The sequence below is a fragment of the Danio rerio genome, chromosome 10, assembly GCF_052040795.2.
Source record: "Danio rerio strain M-AB ecotype USA chromosome 10, GRCz13ab, whole genome shotgun sequence".
Lineage (NCBI taxonomy): Eukaryota > Metazoa > Chordata > Actinopteri > Cypriniformes > Danionidae > Danio > Danio rerio.
This window is the reverse complement of record NC_141030.1, coordinates 28,896,431-28,922,236: the sequence shown is the minus strand read 5'-3', so window position 1 is coordinate 28,922,236 and position 25,806 is coordinate 28,896,431. Positions and strand designations below refer to the sequence as shown.

The 25,806-nt window shown below is 37.7% G+C and overlaps 3 protein-coding genes across 3 annotated transcripts in view; 2 read left to right on the top strand and 1 right to left on the bottom strand.

The window, feature by feature from the left end:
- Positions 1–2,392: 2,392 nt before the first annotated feature.
- On the top strand, positions 2,393–5,474 carry kpna7 (karyopherin alpha 7 (importin alpha 8)). The gene is given in 10 exon segments (NM_213070.1): positions 2,393–2,592; positions 2,682–2,822; positions 2,899–2,984; positions 3,258–3,526; positions 3,698–3,780; positions 3,865–4,128; positions 4,198–4,431; positions 4,738–4,920; positions 5,023–5,169; positions 5,342–5,474. Coding segments are annotated over 10 exon segments (1,563 nt in total). The 5' UTR covers positions 2,393–2,526; the 3' UTR covers positions 5,432–5,474.
- A 1,069-nt stretch (positions 5,475–6,543) lies between these two features.
- chordc1b (cysteine and histidine-rich domain (CHORD) containing 1b) lies at positions 6,544–14,451 on the bottom strand. Its single transcript, NM_200339.1, is given in 11 exon segments — positions 6,544–6,902; positions 7,292–7,354; positions 7,485–7,604; positions 9,630–9,735; positions 9,832–9,902; positions 9,993–10,051; positions 10,138–10,241; positions 10,436–10,587; positions 13,649–13,705; positions 13,814–13,863; positions 14,304–14,451. Coding segments are annotated over 11 exon segments (1,026 nt in total). The 5' UTR covers positions 14,368–14,451; the 3' UTR covers positions 6,544–6,722.
- A 502-nt stretch (positions 14,452–14,953) lies between these two features.
- The window catches only part of fat3b (FAT atypical cadherin 3b), a 126,055-nt gene continuing 115,202 nt past the window's right edge, over positions 14,954–25,806 (top strand). Inside the window, exons 1-2 of the mRNA XM_087270569.1 lie at positions 14,954–15,070; positions 15,701–19,000. Coding sequence (XP_087126695.1) covers positions 15,718–19,000 — 3,283 coding nt within the window. The 5' untranslated portion in view covers positions 14,954–15,070; positions 15,701–15,717. The remainder of the gene's footprint in view (positions 15,071–15,700; positions 19,001–25,806) is intronic.

Below are 25,806 nucleotides of genomic sequence, written 5' to 3'. Positions count from 1 at the left end.
GAGCGCGTGCGATGCGCGTTCACTTCAGCGACAACTCTCGCGCGCGTCACGTGACATGTATTTATTAATTTATTTATTTTATAATATTTACATCTTGTTTTCACAGTCCGTGGAGGCGATAATCAGACTCAAATAATATACTTAATTAAAATTTCAAACGAATTAAGTTCTAAATTCCAAAATAAAACGAAAAGTGGAACATTTTTTGCATAAAAAACATTTTTAATCAGTGGAAGGTGATTCTTTTTGCATAGGATACATAAAAACCTCTAAAATAAGTTGGACAACTGATTTTGTTTTGTGTGTCAAAATAAACGATTAGCATCTTGTTGTAAATGTTCATGAATCTGGCTTTCCACTGATCAGAAAACGTGTTTATTATTTTCTCTTACATAGCCCCTATCATTTAATGTTTCGTCTTATTTATACGGACACAGCGCCATCATCTGGACACTTTGAACAGTACATTTTATAACACTTCAATGCTGCTTCTCGTGGGCTATTTTTACAACCTCAATGATTTATCTCACTTTTGCATTCTTCAACACCATACCAGAAATAATTAATAACTTATGGGTTATTGTTGAATTTCATTTTTTTTTTTATTTGTCATTAGAATTATTTGCCTTTTGCTGTCAAGAACAGAGAAGTGTAAGGGGAAGTATGAAGTAAACAGCACCTGTGTATTACTGATTGCAACCCAAAACCCCAAACATGCCATGAAGCAGAAAAGAGGGATGGTGAGCCAGAAAGGCAAGACTTGGACCTAAAGTTTTCCATGAGTCGGGTCTAAAAGAGAACAGATAATTCTATAAAACATATTTTTATATCTTATAGAATTGTAAAACTAAATGAATATTCCTGCAGAATATTTCTTGAATAATCTTAGCATATAACTCCAGTTGTGCTTGTGTTCCAGTTAAATTGAGAACTGATTTCTGTTTTGTTTTTTACTTGGAATAATAATTGTACACTAATAATAATACCAACAATAATAATTTTACTTTTAGTTATTATATTAAATATTAAAAATAAATGGGGGGTGGAGGGCTTTTGAGGGGCCATGGTCCCAATATTCAATGCAAAAGACAGTGATGACATCAGAATACAACTATGCATAAATCTGAATAATTTCAAAATAAAACTATGAGATGATTAATTATGCTATTAACATATTCTTGCTCGCTCTCATTGACTACATACAAATAGACTGTTTTCAAATCAGACATTTGTCATTATTAGATTCTCTGTTGCATATTTATCATGTCAAGCAGATATACTGCCACTCACAATCAGTAAATGTTTATTCTTACACAGAAGACTCATTGTGGACACAGGCATACTCAATTTATCTCCAGTTTCTCTAATCAAATTCATTCATTCATTTTCTTTTCGAGTTAGTCCCCTTATTAATCCGGGGTTGCCACAGCGAAATGAACAAACTTATCCAGGACATGTTTTACGCAGCGGATGCCCTTTCAGCTGCAACCCATCTCTGGGAAACAGCCAAGCACACTGATTCACACTTATACACAACAGACAATTTAGCCTACCCAATTCACCTGTACTGCATGTCTTTGGACTGTGGGGAAACCCAACTGACCCAGACGAGGCTCGAACCAGCAACCTTTTTGCTGTGAGGCAACAGCACTACCTACTGTGCCACCGCGTTGTCCTTCATCAAAAACTTCATTCTATCTTTAAAAATATATAATATAGCTTTGATTTGTGGACGTATTGGTCCAGTCATCATCCATTCTGAATGTTCACTGGATTGGAAAAACAATTCTTCATTAAAACAATATTTGTGCATATATTGACTTAATATAACATGCAACTCCAAGCAAGAACATTCTTCCAATATTTATGCTATTCCGTCATTTAATTACTTGAATTTTACACTTTTACACACTCTTTACACTCTCCTAGCTTTACCCCTCAAAAATGCCCCCCTCCCAGGATTTCTGTCAGTCCACCCTTCTGTGTTAGGCCTAAACTGTACTGATTGTAATGAATTGTTATCAGCTATAAATTTTTAATAGAATTCAATGTTGTGAATAATAAAATCAATAGATAGACAAATCAAATAGCTATTTCAGGACCAAACACATGCAGCATCTTCCCATATCACTTTTGGCCTCTAGAGGGCAACAACATACTTTTTTTATTTCACAGGAACATGTTTTAAATATTAATATCTTTATCAAGGTTATGGTGTTAGCTCAAGTTTTAACTAAAATAATATTTTGTGATACAAAATGTGAAATACGATTTTATGTAAACCAAAGCATTCAGAAATCCTCTGGCATGAGGCGTATGCTACAAATAAATCTCACCTGATTCTAGTTGTGCTCGTCTATATAAAGCTGATTGCAACTGTTTGCGCATGTCTGTGGAGCTGTTTTGTATACAGTCTTGCGCTGTCGGCTCTGTTTTATCACTTATTGTAACGTTTGATCTTAAAATATTTTTTTCTGAAAGTTTAATAAGTGTTTTTTTGTGTCAGCTACAGCACTGAGATTCAAAATGCCTACAGAAAATCTTTCAGATAAACGCATGTCCAAGTTCAAAAATAAGGGCAAGGAGCCGACGGTGAGCTGAGCATCCATTCTCACTATTTTCATCCTTTTAACTATTCAGTCTTTAATCTTTTGATATTCACACCGTATCTCCGCTTGCAGAAACTGCGTGACCGCAGAGTTGCGGAGTGTGTTGAGCTTCGAAAAGCTCAAAGGGTTGAGGGTATCATGAAGAGAAGAAATATTACATCCTTGGGAGATGAAGAACCTCTCTCACCAGAGTTTAACACGGACAATGAACAGGTGTTGACTGATTTTTTTTCTATTAATTAGACCTCACATTATTGCAGGACTCTTACAACTTGCTGTTTTTATTAAGGTCATCTGTACAACAATTGAAGAAATTGTTGCAAACGTGAACACTGACTGCCCAGAGAAGCAGAGGAACGGTTGTCAAGCAGCAAGGTCTAGTTACAAATGTTAATTTTACTATCAATGATATCCTGGTGTGTTAAGCAAGGGTGTCCAAACTTGTTCTTGGAGGGTGCACCTACAGAGACAAGCTCCAGACTTATTTTAAATGTGTGATCCTGCTAATAAGTGTCTTTTGTAATGACTAAATGTACAGGATGATGTGCTGGAACTATTTGGAGCTGAAATCTGCAGGACGATGCCCCTTTAAGAAATTGGATTGGACACTTGTGTTATGATTATCAACCTTTAGTTTGGTCCCTACAGGAAGCTGCTTTCTCGGGAAAGGAACCCTCCCCTGAAAGAGATCATTGAGGCAGGACTTCTGACCCGCTTTGTGGAGTTTCTAGGCAGGAACGATGACCCCACGCTGCAGTTTGAGGCTGCTTGGTCGCTTACTAATGTTGCATCTGGCACCTCCTGGCACACACAGCAGGTGGTAGAGCACGGTGCGGTGCCAGCCTTCATCGCACTGCTGGCTTCACCAATGCTGAACATCAGTGAACAGGCTGTCTGGGCTTTAGGCAACATTGCAGGTTAGGATCATTTGAGTTCCAAGGGGCCTCTGCATCTTGAAAGCATGCTAAGATTAAACATTTTCTGTTTTGCTTTGAGAAACCTTTATACATGGATATTCAGAAATTAAGATGCAAGATTTTATTTATTTTTGGAAATTGCTTGCCAATGCAGTCATTGTTTTTTATTAGGTGATGGTTCCTCCTATAGAGATGCCTTGATTGACTGTGGGGTAATCCCTGCGCTGTTGGCACGGCTCACTCCAGATGCTCCTGTGAGTTTAGATTTACTATCCTAGACCTCTGGAGTTGTAAATATAAATAAACACAGAGAAAATAAACCCCACAATGTTTTGCAGGTGGGATACCTTCGCAATCTCACATGGACCCTGTCGAACCTTTGTAGGAACAAGAATCCCTTTCCCCGTTTCAGTGCTGTCCAACAAATGCTCCCCTCTATTATTCAATTACTCCATCACAGTGACAAATCCATCTTGTCTGATGCATGCTGGGCCATTTCATACCTGACTGATGGACCAAACGAGCGAATTGATGTGATCATCAAGGCTGGAATCCTCACACGGTTGGTTGAACTCTTGGGCTTTGAGGAACTTGCTGTGGTGGTAAGTACATCTTTAATATTGAATCTTTATTTTTGGGTTGACCTTGGACTAAAGACTCCAATTCTCCAGACTCCAGCACTACGTTCGATTGGGAACATTGTTAGTGGCTCAGACCTGCAGACGCAAGCGGCCATTGATGCAGGTGTGTTGAGTGCTTTGCCCAAGCTGATGCGGCATCAGAAGTCCAGTGTTCAGAAGGAGGCAGCTTGGGCAGTGTCCAACATTGCAGCTGGACCCTGCCAACAGATCCAACAGCTCATCACGTGTGGATTGTTGGCTCCACTAGTGGATCTACTAAGGAATGTATGTCATAACTGATGCCTTGCTTGCATGTTTATCTTCTGCCCCCGCAGAAGTTCCCCATAAAATGCTTTGGCTTTGATTGTGTGCTTCTAAAGCTGCTCATAAAATGAGGCCAATTATACAAGCAGTCCCTCCTGGGGCCTTCTCGAATGTAGTTGCATTTCCAGTTGGCAAAAGTGCACCGTAACACGTATTGTCAAATCTTTGAGGTAATATAGAAGAATGTCTTCACTGAGCAACTGGCTAAACTGAATTCTGTCTTGTGCTGTGCCCCCCTCCCCACCTTTTTATTTTATTTTTTTGTAGGGTGACTTCAAAACCCAACGTGAGGCAGTGTGGGCAGTGACTAACTACACAAGCGGTGGGACTGTAGAGCAAGTCGTTCATCTGGTCAAGTGTGGTGCTTTAGAGGCCATTTTGAACTTGCTGCAAGTTAAAGACACCAAGACTGTCTTGGTCATCTTGGATGCCATCAGTAACATTTTCCTGGTGAGTCTGCTTTTGTGTGGCTTTATGCAAAATCCTACTCCATCTCCCAGTGGTAGGCATTGTGTGGGATATGCTAAAATATTAACCGCGTGCCTTCTGCAGGCTGCCGAGAAACTAGGGGAGGTGGATAAGCTTTGTTTGTTGGTGGAGGAAGTGGGAGGGCTGGATCGAATCGAGTTTCTTCAGAACCATGAGAACAATGCTGTTTATAGAGCGGCTCAAGCTCTAATTGAGAAGTATTTCAGTGAGGTGGGTGTCGTTTTTAAATGATTTTGTTAGCATGGAGACATTTGACATTACTGTAACACTTTGCAAATGCACCTTTTGATCTTGTGACCTGCTTTGCCATAGAACTTTTTTTTTTTTTTTTCCCATCTGCATTTATAATACACCTTCCCATTGTGATCTCTTGTTCACTCAGGATGGTGAAGATCAATGCCTGACAACTGAAGCCACAGATGCAAACTTTGTCTTTGGAGCATCTGACGTCCAAAAGAGATTTGATTTTTGATTTCTTTTAAAATGATTGCATTTAATAAATAGATATTTTTGCATTATATTCTTGCCTTGTTTTAATTTTTTTTTATATTAAATTATTTATATTAAAGGGCACCTATTTTAACACTTTTTCAAGATTTAAGAGGATTCTACTGTCTCCCAGAATGTCAACTTCAGCTTAATATCCATAAGATTGTTTTTTTTTTTTTAGCTTTCAGAATGCTGTAAATTTTCTGCTTTGAACACACTGTGGCTGTTTTTGTTGTCTGTGCTTCTTAATGTTAAATCTCCCCACCCACTATTCCTACATGCCTGTTAGTGTATCTCAATCAGACATGAAGCAGACCTCCTGTAATGTTTGAAAAATACTAATAGTAACTTTCAACTTTATGTATTTGTTGAGGAATTGGATTGTAATGACATTTGTGTTACTCAAAGTTCTCACACAGAATATGTGTTTTTGCACCGTAATTTTTTATTTACTTTTTTTTTTTTTTTTAAATAAACGTCAGGAAATTTAAACTCTTATACACTACCTATACCTACTAAACTGCTTCCAAAAGATTTTCATCATAGGTGCCCTTTTAATAATGATTCTGGAAAAACCCAGAAAGGCAAAAGATTTTAACTTTTTAGTGGCTAATTCCTATAAATTCATATTGTCATTTAATTTGGTTTGATCTGCTCCTAACCCAATGATGTTGAAGGGCATGGTTTGGTGCCATGGCTTTTTAAAAATCCAATGTTTTCATAGGACCAAACTTGTATGAATTAGCCACTAAACTGACAATGTAAATTGTTTTCTTTAAGCGCAGGCTAGGAGACAAAGTAGCCCAGTTTTAAAGTTCAAATCTGTATGGGCCACCTAAATGTGCCAAGTCTCGAGACCAATTATCTTGTTTGGCCGTATATGCACACTCCAAGACTGCAGTAGATACAAGACTAATTGCAATTTAGTATGCAAATAGACTCTGATTATCTGAGACTCATACAAAATTCATATGCCTGCTACTTGATCTAAATGAAACCATTTTTTTAAAGGTACTTAAGCATCTTAATTGGGGGGGAGGTTATATTTGCTAAGACTGGACATATTTTGATCTGAAACATAAACCGTAACCGTTGTGTCTTGAGAGCTTTAATTAAATTACCCTCTAAACATGCCCTGTAACTTACATTTAGAATTTGACATTGGACAAACATGAACATCCTCCAGAATTTCTCACATTCATGCATCATTGTCACACCTTAGAAACATTCCCATTCATATTGATGGCTGTGAATGGTGGTCCTCTTAAAGTCTCTTAATCCTCATCATCATCACACTCGTCCTCACTATCAACATCTTTTTCCTTTTCTTTTTCCTTTGGAGGTGCTACAGGTGGAAGATCCAGTCGTGCCCATGACATTGGTTCTGCTTTCTTCAGCACAATCTCAATTTTGGTAGCCATCATGTTCACCAAGCTTTTACTTGGATCGATTACCTTATGGGGGAAAAAAAGACAATCTTAGGCTTCTAGTACTTGGTTTAAGTGTAAGACCTTGATTGTTTTTTTTCCCTCTTTCAACTTTGAAATAAAATAATAAATACTGTTATAGTAGCATAGGAGAATGTTAAAATGTGGAGATCTTTGGGAAGCCTATCCGGGAACAATGTATAATTTGGTAATGCTAATGTCTCAATGTATAGAGCAGGGATCACAGAACTTGTTCCTGGAAGGCCAGTGTCCTGCAGATTTTAGCTCCAACCCTAATCATACACACCTGAACAAGCTAATCAAGGTTGGAGCTAAACCCTGCAGGGACACCGGCCCTCCAGGAACGAGGTTGATGACCACTGGTATAGAGCTTTCATGAAAAACACTTTACTTACCCCCCATAAACTGATCTGCTTCTCAAATTCCTTCTCTCCTTCAAATATAATGTGGATTTTGAGCTGTAAGCATAAAAACCTTGTTTTGTAAATGTAAACATGAATAATGCTAAAACACAAACATTTGTGTAAATGTGTATAAATCACTTATCTAAAATTTTATTTAATGTCACAAGTGACCCTGTTTTCTTACCACAGTGCTGTTCCCCTCTACCAAGCTCAGCTCTGGTACTGAGTTTTTCGCATAAATGGAAATGATGACCTGACTTCCTGTTTGGTGCCAATCAAACCTGCAAGGTACAACTTTCTTTCCCTGCACACATACATAAAACGTCACCTTTTACATGAAGAAAAATTATACTCACTCAACATCATGGTCTTCAACAAATTATTTGGCAATTTGCAAATTGGATGTGAGCCCATGCTCTTTTTGTTACTTCTATAGTGTTGTTACTAGAGCTGCAAGGTATTGGAAAAAAATTGATACTGCAGTATTTAGTTTTTTAGCGATATATTAATTTTTATTTTCGACTTATTCCCTTTATTAATCTGGGGTCGCCACAGCGGCATGAACCGCCCACTCATCCAGCACATGTTTAACGCAGTGGATGTTCTTCCAGCTGCAACCCATCTCTGGGAAACATCCACCCACACTCATTCACACAAACCCTCATACACTATGGACAATTTAGCTTGCCCAATTCACCTGTACCGCATGTCTTTGGACTGTGGGGGAAACCTGACCACCCAGAGGAAACCCACGCGAATGCAGGGAGAACATGCAAACTCCACACAGAAACGCCAACTGACCCAGCCGAGGCTCAAACCAGCGGCCTTCTTCCTGTGAGGCGACAGCACCACCTACTGCGCCACTGTGTCGCAGCGATATGAAATATACTTCACTAGATAGATTAAATAACTTTTTGAAGAATTATTTCAGAACGATTAGGGTGATTATATAGGAGAGTGTCTGCATAAATTATTAAAATTAGGTTTAATGCACATGTTTTTACTTGATGTAATCTCAACTGAAACATGTTTTTATTTAGTGTATTTAGTAATATTTAGGTTTTATTAAAGAATTAAATTATTAAAATTAAATTTAAACTAGATTTTTAGTGGAAATCATACAAGTGTGGGAAAAAAGTGCTTATGTTATATTTGTCTGCTAGGTTTTAATCTGCTTGTTAAGTCGTGACGTATGGAATACTGTTTCCGGGTTCAAGCTGCTACTCATTTGAATATTTTTTTTTACTCAATTTCTGTTTAATGGAGAGATTTTTTTTCAACTCATTTTTAATAACGGATTTATTTTATATTTGTCATGATGACAGTAAATTATATTTGACTAGATATTTTTCAAGACAATTCTATAAGCTTAAAGTGACATTTAAAACCTTAAATAGGTTAACTAGGCAGGTTAGGGTAAAAAGGTAGTTGTTGTATAACAATGGTTTGTTCTGTAGACTATCAAAAAATATATAGCTCAAAGGGGCTAATAATTAAAAAAAAATAAAACTGCCTTTATTCTAGATGAAATAAAACAAATAAGACTTTCTCCAGGAGAAATTCTTTTATCAGAAATACTGTGAAAATTTCCTTGCCCTGTTAAACATCATTTGGTGAATGTTTTAAAAAAAGGAAAAAAAAAATTAAAACGGGGTTTAATAGTTCTAACTTTAACTCTGTGTGTGTGTGTGTGTATGTATGTATATATATATATATATATATATATATATATATATATATATATATATATATATATATATATATATATATATATATATATATATAGCGATCATGCTTTTTTCTAGTAATACATCGCTTTCTAATCATTTATTACAATTCGTTGAGTCTTCCCTTACAGTTTGATAGAGCGATTGGACTCGGAAGCCAATTTGCGTAACGTCACACTTAACAAGTGGATAGCAGTTGGACCCATATTTAAAAAATATAATATAAAATCAAACATGGTAGTCTTCACTATAAAATGTGTTTGTTAAAGCTACACACGTTCTTGTTTTTTGTGCTTGAATCCTTTAATCTCTGTGTTTACCAGGGGAGAAAAAACTATTGCTATTAATACACTTTAAATGGTTAAACGTTCTATTAATCTACAAGCTACTGGTATACTTGACATTGAGATCCTGTGATGTGACTATTGCGCATGCGGACATTTCGATGCTGAAACGATATAATTTGCAGCTCTAGTTGTTACGCTGCTTTATTGGACTGAATGAAAAGATACAGTATAACTGTGAAATGTTAGAGGATTTTAAAAAAAATCAATTCAAGTAATATAGTGCTTTGACTTTTAAATCCCATCTCAGACACTTACTGCATCTTTTTTCTTCCACTGATGCTTTCCGCGGGTACAACCCTCCTGAGACAGAAACGTGTTGAAGTCTGAGGTTTTCCTCTTACAGCAGCTCCAATATTTCATCCTTTTATGAGGAAAGATAAAAAAAGCCTTAATTGCGGAGTCTGCGGATACATCTGAGATTTCTCCATCCATACTTTTCTAGCAGTAGCTAATTTACCCTTCATGGAAAATAGGCATGCCAGCGTGATACAAACAGGTCTCATCATCACTGGCTTGTCCAGCAAATGTCTGAAAAGCAGAACCCATTGTTTATAATGGACTAAAGAGACTCAATGTGCCATGGTTTCTAATCTAAGAAGCAGGCAGAGAGAACAGTACCTTACTGCAGCCTCCATTCTTACAGGACGTCCCTATCTTAATTTCATCACTATCCTCCTCTATAATACAAGAAAGAGAATAAAATGCATCAGAATAAAAGACAAATATGGAACGGGAGGGAAAAAGAGGTTCTAGCTTTTCGTACCTTTTATCTCATGTGCATTTTCCTCAGTTAATTTGAGCTTTTCTAAAGCCTGTTTGAGTGAAGGGGAGATCTTCGATTGCAGGATAGAAAAAGGCTCATCTGGACTATAAAGACAATAAGAAATGTCAATTTTCAGTCATTTATTATTGTTAATCATTAAAGTGAGTTTCAGCTAGGTGGATTGCTAAAGATAAGTAGTTGTACTCTAAAGTAAATTTAATGTTGAAGTATTTTATCATCTGCACATCTGAGCTAATGAACCAGAAAATACAAATGTCCTCTTCAAGTGTGCATTTACCTTGGTCGCTGAATGGATTCAAGAGGTTTTGGTGCTTGGATAATAAATTCATCATACTTTGGCTTCACATCATTCTTGTCTAAAGAAGACTTCACCTCTGGTTTCACAGGTTCTGCGGGCTTCTCCTGATTATGAGGGCCTTTCGTGCACCCCTAAGATTTAATAAAACATATGAACATGGATAGGGAGTATTTATGATACATGCATTTTAAATACGCATTTTAAATACAAAACAGTATTTTGTAATTTGTATTTGATAGGTTTGATGAAAATGGCTTGAAGGTGCAGTAGGTGATTGTCTTTAGAAACATTTTTGTAAAAAAATTATCTACATACATTTATATGTATTTTTATATTCTGGGTAAGGCATAAAACTAAAAAATGTTCATCCAATTAAATATTGTCGGGCTGACATCTCACATAATTCCTATAAGTAGCTCAAACTGTCTGTCAGCAAATGTAGATTCGGACTTCTACGCATCTCTGTTTACGTAGATCCGCTATCCGTGCATGCGTTCACGAGACAATCACAGACGCGGTGAAATCAAATGCTGAATCAGTATTAGAGATACTTTTGCACACTGGAGAAAGGACGACACCATGGCTGAAGTATTACTGTTAGACAGGTAATGTTCTGTTTTAAAACTATTTTAGTCAGGCTAAGCTTATGTTAGATTGTGTTGTGTTATGAATGACTTATATGCACAGATGTGTTGTGAAGCCACTGAAATCTCCCGGCGAAATATTGATGTGACTATTTTCAGTTTTATAAGGGCCTTTTACAGCATCAATAATGTAGATTTTTATTTAGTTTAACAATAAAACATCTGTAAATAGCGCTATTCCACCTAACCTGCTTTATTGAGCTGAAGTTGCTTTTATATTCACATTTGCTCATTTTTAAACAATGGCAGCCTTCCTATACTGTTTACCATGCTACCCTGAATATTTGCTCTGAAATAGCATGCAAGTATGGCTTAGTAATGAATGTAATTCCTGCATGCCGCCGGCCTAAACTGGCGAATGACATGAACTAGTAGGTTGTCTACTGTTGTGAAACGGTTCGCGTGTTTGCAATTTCAGGAGGCGTGGCTTTGAATCACAGTCCCTTCCCACCATCCAAACATAATATGCTAAGCGGTTAGCATTTTGGCAGATCACCTACTGCACCTTTAATATTTCGTATCAAAATACTTTTGTGTCTTGCATTTTTGTAGTTTCAAAATACTGTAAAATCCTTTGCAAGAAGTCTACGGTACATGATGACAACTTATAAATGAGGCCTCTGATTGTTGTCTGAAAGCTTGAGATCAGAACAGAAAACTGATTCATTTTTAAGAAGGCTGGAGGTCAATGATTAGATTATGGATGGAAAATATGCTTAAAGAATATAACAGACAAATGCTGGAGGTAGATTCAGGAGCAAGTCAACATTTTTTGAAAATAGTATACTGAGCAATGCTAAGACTAGAAATATATAATGGGCCAGTGTCCTGATGAGTTTAGCTCCAATCCTAATTAAACACACCTGAACCAGTGAATCAAGCTCTTACTAGATATACTAGAAACTTCCTGGCAGGTGTGTTGAAGCAAGTTGGAGAAACTCTCCAGGTCACCGGCACTCCAGGACCGAGTTTGGACACCCCTGCTGTAAACTAATCAATTCAGCATCTTTGCTTAAGAAATTACATGGAATAAAATGTCAGTCTTGGAGAACAAAATGAGGAGCTTCAGAACATCATCAATCTCAGTCTTAATGCTGTAGGTGGAAATGCAGAGGAATTTTTAAATATACTGCCATTTTGTTCACCTATAGTAGGTTGTGGCCTAATGGTTAATGAGTTTGACTTTGTAACTCAAAAAGAAAGTTACCTTTGGGTTAAAAGTCCAACTTACAAACCATTAGGCCACAACTTCCCCCTATAGGTGAACAAAGTGGCAGAGAAAAGCTGTTGCTTTTAAACAGTTTACTGTCAATTTAATTGTTAAAGGATTGATCCAACAGGCCTATTGATGAAAGGTTTGCAAAGAAATTGTATGCTCCCTTGTAAGAGTATTTTGTAGTATTTTTAAAATACAAAATGCAGTATTTTATTTTAATAATTGTTGTAGCTGTAATTTGTAGTTTATTTTGATACACTTAAAATTGATGTATTAGGTATTTTATTTTAAAATACATTTAAATGCATTTTTGCCCATCCCTGCATATGAACATGCTAAGGCTGCAGACAATTCAATAATTTTAAACCATATGAGCAAATACACAACTCCCATTTATGAAAAGCTTATCCGATCCCATGGATGTATACTAGATATGGCATACGGACCCTGAGCATGCGTCAATAGCACCGCCACATTTGTACAGTGCTCTTAGCACAAATGTCATTCAATCGCACTAGTCAGGACAGTGTGCCAACATGAAGATGCTGGACTTAAGCGCTGTGTACAAGTATAGTAACGAGCAAACAAAGCACAAAGGCAGAACATTTCATAGGTAAAATTTCATTTTTACCTTTTTATATGTGACGAACTTTTGTGCTTAACAAGTAACGTTATTGATGATAATACAGTCACTTACTGCACTGACCATAAGGCAAAGGAGCACCAACTTGCACTAAACACTCGGCTTATACTAGTTTTGCTGAATAAAATCAGCAAACAATGTAAATGAAATATGACAACAAGACGCTGCGGTGCTAGAAACTTGTATTATTGTCGGCTAAGAGAACGAGTCGTTCATAATGGGGATTAATTCACAATTGAATTGCTCCCTCATTTGTAAGAAAAGTGAAAGCAGGAGGGGGTGTGTTTTAGGACATGGATTAGATCAAATCTTACAGGAGGGAGGATAATACACTTGCATGTACACAAACGCATGCTCTTCATCAGAAACGCCCCTGCGGTCACTTATTTATCCATGTAAAAAAGGGATGTAAAATTATAATTTTCGCAAGTAAAAAAATAAAAAAATATATATATATAGCATAATGACCACCGGGAAAACTCTCAATCAGATATATGCATATTTGTGCAAATCTCTTGCTCTGGATGACCACAGTCCTCCACTGCAGCTTGGTCCTGCATTCATTTCAAAGGAGCGCAATCCTGTACTAAAAAGGCGGCTCTATTGACGCATTCCTTCCAACAGACAACAACAGGGCAGGAGACAACTAATGTAAATATCTATGATCTGATCTCATCTGCAGAACTTACTGCAATACTGAGGAAATCTGAAAAGTCAGTAGTTCGTCTCTTGCAGCAAGACCAACCCTAGGGAAGCAAGGCGAGAGACAATTTAATATGATTGATTATGATAAACAGTAAATAAAGGCAAGATAATATTCTATAATATTATCAATGATGAACTGATCTTCACACCTTTAATGCATCATGAAACACTGGCACTCCAGGATGATATGTGCATGCATCTGTGGAAGAAAGTGATTTACTGTGAAAAGTGACGTCAAAACAGTATAGTCACATGTTCGTGTATATACCTACAGTTAGCAAAACACTCCAACTGCTCAGCTACAGGATTGTTGGTTAAGAAGTTAATATATCTGTCTTGTTTTTAGCCATCTATAAAATAAATATCAGCTTATTAACTGTGCTATCGATTGTTTCATTCAAACATTTATTGTAACGTTAGATACTTTACTAAATGCTAACATGCTAAATAGCGGTAAATTAAACTAACATGCCAATCATTTGTAAGGCTGTCATGTTTGGTTAATAAAACATATTTTATATGTAACATGTATAAACTATTATTAATCACAAGTAAGTTAGGGTTTGCCTCTTGATTTACCCTGCTAACTTGTCTACCATAGCAACCGAGCTATCGCTTATTTACTATTTAAAGTCTTACCATCTGAATTCTTTTCGAGATCAAAACGCTGTCCACATCCCTTATTATAACACATTAAAGACATAATGTTTGATAGGAAATACTAGCGTATACTGTACAAGTTGTTTGAGAAGGAATGTTATCTTGACTAGCTCGCTGCTGCCGCTGCTTCCCGTGGTAAAGTCCTTCCGGAATCTTTCGTGTATTTCCGTATGTTGTCGAGCAGTGCCTCGGCTCCAATCGTGTGATTCCGGAATCGCTCGGTATTAGTTTCCGTGATGGAATCACGGAGTGGGACTGTGTGAGAGATGGGATGGTCCGCTTGACAGAGTTTAAAATAAAAACACAGACAAGGCTGTGCACAAAAACTAACCTTGTTCAATACGTTTAAAACGTAACATTTAATTATCCTTATCATTACATCCTTATTACAAACGTATTCTAAATAATGAATATATGTGAAACGAATGCGCTTTGAACTATATTCAAATGAACAAGATTATTGTTCGCTCTTTCTTATCTTTAACTAATTAATTGAATTGTCATGTAATCGTGTAAGATAAGATCTTAGTGTTGCTATGGGACAGCAGCAGCAACAGCGGTGTCATTTGCGCATTCACGGGATAACGTGCCGTGAGCGCGCTTCAGGAGATGCGCGCTCCTCTGATTACAGTCAACTGTGAGTGGCAGTGAGTGCTGTATGGCAAGAAAGAAGTGAAGGATGTAGTTTCACGGAGCGGGGTCTCGGATGTCTGCAGCGCACAGATTTCTTTCTCCCTAAGCCAGAGGTAAGAGCTTATTCACATATTTTGATGCACTAATTATCGGAGAACAACGGAATGCTCGATCACGCTAATATACATTATTTAATAGACCCTACAGCGGTGAAAGTTTCCTTTGATGGCAATCGCATATTGTTGGAGACTCGTGTGTTCTTTGGAGAAATCGGGTTTTGTTTGACATAATCAAAGTTGTTTACTTTAAATGCCTCAAAAATAATTGCAACTGTGGATGATTTAGATATCTATGTTTTTGCTCTAGTAAAATTTATTTGATATGAGCTTTTCATATACCTTTTATTCAGATATCTTTTTGTTTGTTGCTCTTGTAAAATTAATTTAATATTAGTTTTTTTCAATAATATTTGTTGTAAAGATGTCCTTTTACACTTCATTTGTGCTCTTATCAATTTAATTAGATTATCTGTATTGTCAATCTTTTGTGAAAGGGTGTTACTGAGTCCACTGAGAACAGGGTCAGGCATATATAATTTTTTTTTTTTTTTGACAATTTAATCCAAACCAAGGGCTTCTGAATAAATAACTGCCTTGAAGTTTATTTGAGCAATAAGATATGTCTATGAGAGATGAATGCTCTAGATTGAAACGGTTTACTGCATATATTTCTCTTATTTGCAGGGTAACTGGATGATGGCATGGCTATAAACCGCTGCCCTGGGGGCAGTATGAGGATCCATCTCACCAGTTTCTCCTTATTGCTCCTCCACTTGCTTTCCAGTTTGGGGCAACTACAGGAGCCAGTGTCCACCTCTATTCAATTTACCAGCTCCATCTACAATGCCACCATTTATGAGAACTGTGCAGCTCGGACATACATTAGGACTGATGTTAAAATGGGGATTGTTCTGTCTAAGTTGGGTCCTTTAGACATCGAATATTCCATTGAATCTGGAGACGATGAGGGGCTGTTTCAGGCTGAGGAGTTTATGTTGGGGGACTTTTGTTTTCTCCGCATACGGACTAGTGGTGGCAGCGCTGCCATTCTGAACCGGGAAGTGCAGGATAATTATACATTAACTGTGAGGGCTACTGCCGGAGGGGGGCTGGAGGCTTCTGTGACAGTTAATGTGCAAATTATGGACATGAACGACCTCCGACCTTTGTTCTCTCCCACTTCCTATGCCATTAATATTCCAGAAAGTACTCCTTTGGGATCAAATGTGGCTCAGGTGACTGCCACTGATGCAGACATCGGCTCCAATGGCGAGTTTTACTATTTCTTCAGAGAAGAGGTTGAGGAGTTTGCTGTCCACCCAACCAGCGGGGTGGTATCACTCACAGCTAAGCCCAATGCAGATAAAAAGAGCAGGTTTGACCTTGAAGTTTTAGCAGTGGATCGTGGAATGAAGGTTTATGGGAACAGCGGTATTAGCAGTACAGCCAAACTAGTGATCAGTGTTCTGCGTATCAATGAATTTCCACCAACTCTGACTGCAGTCGCACTTTACCCTTTAATATCAGACAAAGAGCCGGTTTATGCTGTTGTTACTGTTGAAGACTTGGACGAAGGACCCAATGGAGAAATAGAGTGGGTTGCCATTATTGCAGGTGATCCTCAGGAGCAGTTTGTCCTTGACAGAGCTCCACTTGGAAATGAGTACAAGGTAAAGATGTCTGAGCCTGTCAACTGGGATAAATTTCCTTACGGTTGCAATCTCACTTTTCAAGCCAAAGACAGAGGCACACCACCAAGATTTTCGAGCGCTCAGACTGTACAGCTCCTAGTGAAAAAGCCACAGTCTGTGCAAGTGAGTTTTGAAAGGAAAACTTACAAAACTTCAATTATTGAGACTGCACCTCCAGGGACCATTGTAAAAACTGTGAGGATATCCCCAAGACCGCCGGTTGTCAGCTATGCCCTAAGTCTGACCTCTGATTCAATATTTTTTATAATTAATCCACTTACTGGTGTTATCGCGACAGCACAAGAGTTTACCACATTAAGCCAGGAGCTTTATAATTTAGAGGTGATGGAGACAGTGAGTGGAATGACAGCAAAAGTGCAGATCAAGGTTGAGGATGCTAACAACAATTCACCAATATTTACCAGCACATTTTATGAAGTTTTTGTAAATGAGAGCATTCCCATTGGCACAGTCATTCTCACCCTATCAGCAGTGGATGATGATAAAGGTGAGAATGGGTGCATAACATACAGTATAGCCAGCCTTCAACCACTACCGTTTATCATTAACCAAACTACAGGAGAGCTAATGACATCCAAAGAACTGGATTTTGAATCATCCTTGGAGACGTATGTATTTGCTGTCCGGGCCTCAGATTGGGGCTCACCTTACAGACAAGAAAGTGAGGTAAATGTTACAGTTCAAGTCTTGAACATCAATGACAACCAACCCCTTTTTGAGCGTGTGTCATGTAAAGGTGCAATAGGACGTGATTTTCCTGTTGGTCAGATCATCATCATAATGTCTGCCATTGATATTGATGAGCTTGGATTGGTTAAATATGACATTTTGTCTGGAAATGAGCAAGATGTATTCAGTCTTAACCCAGACTCTGGGATGTTGTCTTTAAAAAGACCCCTCAGTGCAATGAGTGCAAGGATTGAACAGTTTAACTTGAAAATAGTTGCGTCAGATGGCGAGATGCTCTCTGAACCCACATTTGTAAATATATCATTAGTCCGAGGCAGTATGCCAGCAAGGAGTTTTAATTGTCGAGACACAAAAGTTGCACAAAAGTTAGCTGAGAAACTTCTGAAACGAGCCACTGCTATTAGCAAATCCAAAGTGGAGGAAGGCTACACAGATCTGTTTTCTGTCAACAAACAGACACCTCAGTTTGAATCCTTTCCATCAGATATTGTAGTTCGTGAAGACATGCCTGTGGGAGCAAGTGTCCTTCAGGTGAACACAAATGATGGTGACACAGGCTACAATGGTCGCATCCTGCACGCCATATCAGATCCGAACAGTGACAGCTGTTTTAATATTGACATAGAAACTGGCCTAATATACATCTATCAGCCGCTGGACCGTGAACGTTCAGACCGGTACCTCCTTAACATAACTGTATATGACTTGGGCATTCCACAGAGATCCAGTTGGAGATTGTTAACTGTAAACATTGAGGATGTGAATGATAATAGCCCAGAATTCTCCCTCGAGAGCTACACTGCTGTTGTAACAGAGAACGCAGCCATTGGCACAGAAGTGATCCAGGTCACAGCTTCAGATAATGATCTTGGCGTGAATGGTGAAATTTCATACACCTTGTTAACAAACACCCCTCTGTTTTCCATAAACAGCGAGACTGGTTCTGTTTATGTGTCTGGTCATTTGGACAGGGAGTCCATTTCTGATTTCACTCTCAAAATTCAAGCGACAGATAAGGCAGAAAGAGGGAATCAGATGTTCTCTGAGACAACACTGAGAGTCTACCTTGAGGATGTAAATGACTGTGCTCCTGTGTTTATTCCCAAGAGCTACAGTTGCCGTGTTTTGGAAGACCTTCCCATAGGTGCAGTGATAGCTTGGCTGCAAACGCAAGACCCGGACATCGGATCTGGTGGATGGGTGAGATACTCCCTGCCCAACGACTTCAACGGAACATTTAAGATTAATTCTGAAAGTGGTGCCATTAAGGTGGCTAAGGACCTGGATTATGAGAAGCAACAGTTCTACAATCTCTCACTAGTTGCAGAAGACTTGGGTTTTCCAGTCAAGCTTCGCTCCGAGTCATATCTTGAAGTGGAAATCATTGATGTCAACGAGAACCTCAATGAGCCATACTTTTCTGAATTTGCAGTGAGGGGCTCTGTAAAAGAAAACTCTCGTCATGGTACAAGTGTCCTCCAGGTGACTGCTCAGGATGATGACAAGGGTAGAGATGGAGTGATCAGATACTCTATCAATGCTAGAAGTGGCCTCGGAAGATTTTCCATTGATGAAGAAACTGGTATGTATAACTTGATTCTTTATGTGTATTTTGGTCATGCTGTCTGCTATGTTTTACATTTTGTGAAGACTAACCAGTCCTGAGTCAATGCTCGTACGATAAAACAAAACCTGTGAATTCATGCCTTAACATTTTACTGCAGTGTGCTGACTGAATGGTATTAAAAGGTCACTGTGACGTTATTTGTCTTGGCAATGAATTTGTGCTCGGAGTCTACAATTGCCTCTGAAATTGCAGCCACTGGAGAAGACCGCTCACCCAGAAAGGTGGGACTTAACCTCTGCGTGGTTTGAAACAGTGATCTTTCACAGTCTGCGCCTCAAAATCATTTGTGTGAGGTCTGGTATTTGCAATATTGAAGAAGAAAAACTGCTTAGCTACTCGCAGCACTTGTGTGCGGTGCCAGATTCACTATTAATTACAACTAATGACTATTGATTACAGAACTACATTGGGCAGTGAGATGTAACTGTGGTCTTCCATTCACATGTCAGCTAATTAGGCTGAGCCTGTTAATCAGGCCCCTGTTTAAAGTAAGCGAGTGGTGCACGTTTGTGCCAGAACCTCAAATGAGCATGGATTTTCCACAGAGAATTGAATGCCCTACCAGCAGCAACAGACAAGTTGTAGGGGAAGCGGATACAAGAGAATAAGAGTTGTCTTTCATCTTCAAAGTAAAACCTTTGGGATAAGAAAGGACAGTGGCATTGGCTCAGCACACTCACTACATATCCTCCTACCGATATCCATTTAGGCGGCAGGTTGTGTGTGGTGTGTTATAGTCCTTGTTGTTACTGGACTTTTGAGATGATTGAAAGCGGGCAGTTCATGCAATAGACTTACAAGCAAGCAGAAATCAAAGCCACTTGATCTCAGTCGCCAGTCGAGATGCACTCGGCTTGGAGGTTTGTATATGTAGAGCGATTCCGATATAGGAAGTCTCTTTGCTCAGATGCAAGAGTGAACTTAAAAAGGCTGGTGGGATTTATGAAGGCCTTATCGTCGGAGCGCTCTGCTGCTTTGAGCAGGCATTGGTATTCCTACCCACACTTTGGGAAATAAATCAGAGTGCACTCTCACTCAGACGCCTGTCGAGAAACAAGTTCAGCTCTAATTTGCCTCTGAGATTTGGCCTCTTTTTCTCCAGAGTCAGGTTAAGTCCTTTATGTCAAAATCTCTCAGACACCTGCACAAAGGGTTGCTTGTGCTACACATCCTCACACGTTCCACAAGACTGATGTATTCTGTTTAGCTTTTTGAAAGACAACATATTTTTGGAGCATATGGGAGTCAGAGATCTTTACCACAAGCCCACATCCTCTTACAGACTTCTTGAACTTTGATTGTAATTCGGGGGAGCTATCAAGGGTTTTCCTTTTGATGCCTCCGTGGCATACAAAGGAAACGTCTCTCTCGCCGTAACAAAGATGCTGAATTAAAATATGAAAAGGACAGGGAAAAGATTTGTTGAAAGGAAAAAGTGCTTTTTCAGCATGTTTAGTCGCTATGCTTGTGAACTCCTGGTAATTCAAGATGCCCAGCGTAAAAAGAACTGCGCTTGATGTTGTTTGTAGACATGAAGGATGAGTCTGTGGCTTAGTTCTGCTTGGTTATGTTTTACATTCTGGCAAATTATGAATATTTGATTGTTTACATCTTAAAATGTGAACTTTTTAAGCATTTTTCTTAAGGAATTCCTAATTAAAGTAGAGCCACCAAATGTTTTGAACGTTTCGAAATTACATTATGGCTGTCATTTTATTCACAGGAAAACATCTGCTATTAAGCTAAATTGCATGTGTGTCAATGTGTTTTGCATTTGAAATAGCTAATTTGTAAGATCTTAAAGGATAATTGGGGCCTCTTTGTGATGTGGCTAACCACAAAGCACATAATCATACTTTTAAGTTTGTTACAGTTGAAGGACGTGCCACCGATTTTCTACCTTTTTAGCTTCATAAGCAGTCCTTGGTGTTCGTAATATACACCTGTTGGCTGACTTTCATGAATAATGATAAATGCTAAAAGCAATGGGTGGAAGCAGATGGATTTAGTGTGGTTTTCAATGACATGATCAGTGGTTTGGGATTCACAATGAGCTGAAAGCCAATTGCAGCGTGTCAAATCATTTGCATTGCTCTAGTCACTTTAGTGACTGCAAATCAGGATCTGGTGTTCAAATGCTTTACAAAATCAGGCTTTTAGTGTAAATCTGTGTCTCTTTAATTTGAGCAGGGACAAGACTCATGTTTTGTACAATTTCTGATTCTCAGCACCAGAACCTGTGGGAATCCATCAAAACATCTTCTTCTTCAAAGCCAAAATCTTTGAATCAAACTGTGGAAAGCATGTCTTGAGTCTGTAGAGTCCTGTTCTAGACAGCGTTGGATCCTTGTGTCATTTTTTATGCCATCTGTCATACTTCTGACTCGACTGATGTAGTTTCTCAGAGTGTGAGTGTATAGAAGCAGATCGCCGTATTCTCAGTGTGAGTGGACATTGCTTGTGTGACTTTTACATTTATACAGCAGTTTGGCTGAAAGGATTTTCAATATGATGAAAGGATGTAATGTGATATGCTATCAATGGGTTTTGTGCTTAAAATATATATTGTTATCTGGTGTCAAGGGTTTTGAGGTTGGTAGAAAGCAAACTTCATACATTTTTTAACATCTTTCAACATTTCAAATGTTGTTTACTCCTGTAGCTATGGTAAGATAAGCTATGTTTCCCGTGTTCCCTGAATTCACAAGATGTTAATGTAATAAGAGTACATTTGGCTGAATTTCAGGCTGAATTGCACCCCAATTTACTCCTATTGCAGTATAAAAAAATCTAGCATGCTTAAAAGCAGAGGAAACGGCTCATTAGTGGACCTCGCTCCATCCATCAACTTCACTTTAACTGGAACTATCTAGATGATTTGGTACACTTTTCATTTAACCCTCATTTCTGTTTCGGCTGTGAAAGACTCTTATTTATAGCTTAGAATGCTTATAATATAAGTGTGAGTTTGATTGGCTTTTACTAATCTAATGAAACCTAATCATAAAAAGACTTTCAGCTTGATAACCTGCTGCTAACATAACTGCATTATAGGGCTTAGTTATTATATCTCAATCTGATCTTAAAGTTGAATCGTTTTGCTTAATCAAAAAACATAAGAACCAATCAATGTTAATTTGAATGATTATTTTTTTACATGTGCATAATAAGGATTAATTCAGGACATTCAGAGTAGCAAACATACCCTCCTACAGTACTCCTTAAATCTGATATATTCTGTACTGAATTCAGCATGGGCTTCATTGATTAAGTCATGCATAAAATCTGCATATAAACGTGTTCAAGCTCATATCATAACTCAAGGTGGCACTGTAACATATTCTCACTCTTTTCATTATTCAAATCGTTTCAATATATATATATTATAAATCGACTTTACATGAGTAAATATTGCAAAGGTCTAAAAGAGGGTGTTTCTGTGTGTATGTTTAATCTAAGCCTACTATATACAGTATATAAAAAAACCTTTGTGTTCTACAGTGGGTTTTTTCAGTTCACGAGTAGAGCTGTGTGACAGGAAAATGCTGACGTTGCAATATTTTGTTTTTCTGCAATATCAAAACAATTTCACCTGATAATTTGAATAGCTTTGGAAATAATTTGTTATTTCAGAATGATTGGGGCAATTTTGTAAGAGAGTGTGTATGCATAAAATACAATAAACATGATAAGCAAAGATAAATGCAATAGAACAGAGATGCAAATTAAATAAACAGTGCTCCATGTTTTTTTTTTCTTCTGTGGAGACTCACAGTTTCAGGTACAGAAATAGAACAATCAGATGTAAAATAGCCCTGTCTTCACAGTATAAATTAAATCTTGGTTATCTGTTAGCATTTTTGCATGGTAAAACTTGCTTGGAGTGTTTACATAGGCCTTAAACCATAAATGCCCCCCTCCCCCCAAAATAGTAACATTCACCCTACTATGGTTGAAGATGGCACAAATTCAATCTGTGGTGCGTATGGTCAGATCCTGTGATGTGATTATTGCACATGCGCACATTGCAATGCCTTATATATGTAGTAAATTAGCGAAATAGAAATGTGGATTTGGGTGGCATGGTGGCTCAGTGGTTAGCACTGTCCCCTCAAAAAGTAGGCCACTAGTTCAAGTCGCAGTCAGTTGGCATTTCTGTGTGGAGTTTTCATGTTCTCCCTGTATTCATGTGGGTTTCTTTCGGGTGCTCCGGTTTCCCCCACAGTCCTAAGACATGCAGTATAGGTGAATTGGATGAACTAACTTGGCTGTAGTGTTTGAGTGTGTGTGTGTGTGTGAATGTCAGAGTGTATGGGTGTTTCCCAGTACTGGGTTGCGACTGGAAGGGCATTTGCTGTGTAAAATATATGCTGGAATAGTTGGCGGTTCATTCTGCTGTGGCGATCCCTAATAAATCAGGGACTAACCCAAAGGAAAATTACCAAAAATGTGGATTTCGAAGCCATTATGTTGTGTGACAGGCTTCTAATATTTTGCAAGATCTGAATGCTTGGGTGCTTGTCTTTGTTTTAGAACAAAATGTTCAGGTATTGTTGAGTTATATTTACCACAGACTCTGAAGTGCTTCATTATACAACCCCACAGAAAAATCTTGAAGGAACCTGCAGCCAATTTGTATGCTGGGTTTTGATGTCACTTTTTATGTATATGTCATAAAAGTTTATGTATCCATCTGTTTGGTATCTTTGGGGTTGGTTTTAAAGGGGTCATGAACTAAGAAATCAATATTTTCTTATCTTTTGACATACAAGAGGTCAACAACCTATAGTTTCAGAATACAAAACTTTCAGTAAAAAAAAAAAAATGAAATCAACACCTGACTGTTTTGCTTTGCTCTTTGATTCACACTGCAGTAGGTAGGTAAATAATAAAAAAAGGAATATGCAGTTTCAAATTATGAATTAAATGATAAAGATTGAACCAAAGACAGCATGATTCTGCTCAGTGCTTTACATCATTAGAATTGCCTTCCTTTGAATCCCAATACTAAGAGTGGATTAACTTTATTTTTAATAAAGTCACTTAATTTTACTGTAGATTTGTTCACAAACAGGGAAGTTTGATTGATTGAAAGATGATGCTGTGCTGATTATACTGAATATGACAGTAACGTGACACCACATAAGTTTGAGTAACTTTTTAATTATGGGTTCACTCTTGTTTTCTCTGTTATTGGTTAATATCTCAGTATGTATTTTATTAACTTGAATTACTGCAGCATCTACATGATATTGGAAAAAATATGTTGCTTTATTTTGTTATGCTGCAATATATATTGCGATATGAAAACAATTTTTACCAGATGACTCGAATATCTCTATTTGGAAAAAAATAATATTTTTAGACTGATTGGGATGATTCTGTATAAATGTGCATCTGCATAAAATTTAATAAACTATCTACAAAAATACAATTGAATACAATACAGTTTGTCGTTTTCTGAGTCTAACAGTAGGTGCAGTAATTGAATAATACAAATAAAAATAATTCTGTAAAATTAATCATTGTTAAAGTTACAAACAGTAAAATTTATTATACCTGAATGCTTTTAAAATCAATATACATTCGCACAGGTCTCAAAAAAAAAAAACAGGAAGATGTTATATTATAACATAACCTCAACATTGCATATCCTGTGACGTGACTATGGCTCGTTTTCACAAGCCTGTTATGCATTAAATGGTGATCAACATCTTTAATCCCTGAAAATTTTTATTTAGATTAAAAAAAAAAAAACACACAAACATTCATATGTATTTATGTATGTAGAATATCATCTTTGCTTCATATTACAAAAAAACGAATTATTGCTTGTGCAGGCATTCCTAATGCAGCATCTATGGGACAGGACAGTAAACAATCTTATTCTTTCCTCTGGCTGCCGTCATCAGACTCACACAATTTCTTTCCTTTTTCTGAAGTCTTTATAACATCATCGTAGAGTTTTGTTTAATTATTATTTTGAGCAAAATTTGTTGAACTCTATCACGGCGCTTTAAATTTTCCCAACTATGACGACTTCTGAAATGTGAAAAGGGTCTATTATGAATGATGCTGAAATATAACCCAGCAGGCACAGGATGTAAACATGAAATCAGACTGACGTTGTACCCCAACGTCGTGGGGACGTTACATTTTGTTTGGAAATAAAAATCGGGTTGACGTCAAAGTCCAACCTAAAATCAACCAAATATCAACATCTAATGATGTTACAGCTTGACGTTGTGTTAATGCTACCACTGTGACGTCTATCAGATGTTGGATTTTGGTTGCCATGCCTGACAAATAAATGTCAGTATTTCAAATAAATGTCAGTCAATATGATGTTGGTTTAAGATGTTTGCTCAATTTTGGATTTCTTTCACTTTCCAACACGACCTAAAAATCAACCAAATATCAATGTTATTTGACAACATTATAGGATATTACATTGTTCTTAGATGCTGGCTAGACATTGAATTTTGGTCACCTGTCATCACGACCTAAATTTAACCTAATATTAACCTATTACGTTGTGTGCCTGCTGGGTATATTGTGCAGCCTTAGCATCTACTGTATCTGTGAAAGAAGTGGGCCATCAATCCTATCCAATAACATCGGCTGGCACGCAGTGTGCTTTTTAAGCCTGAGCCTGCAATCCATTACATCTATTCAACAGGTGAATTCTGATAAGACTACATATCCGGGACTGTGGACATTTTTTTAAAATGTAAATTATGCTTTTTTTTGTACTGTAAAAA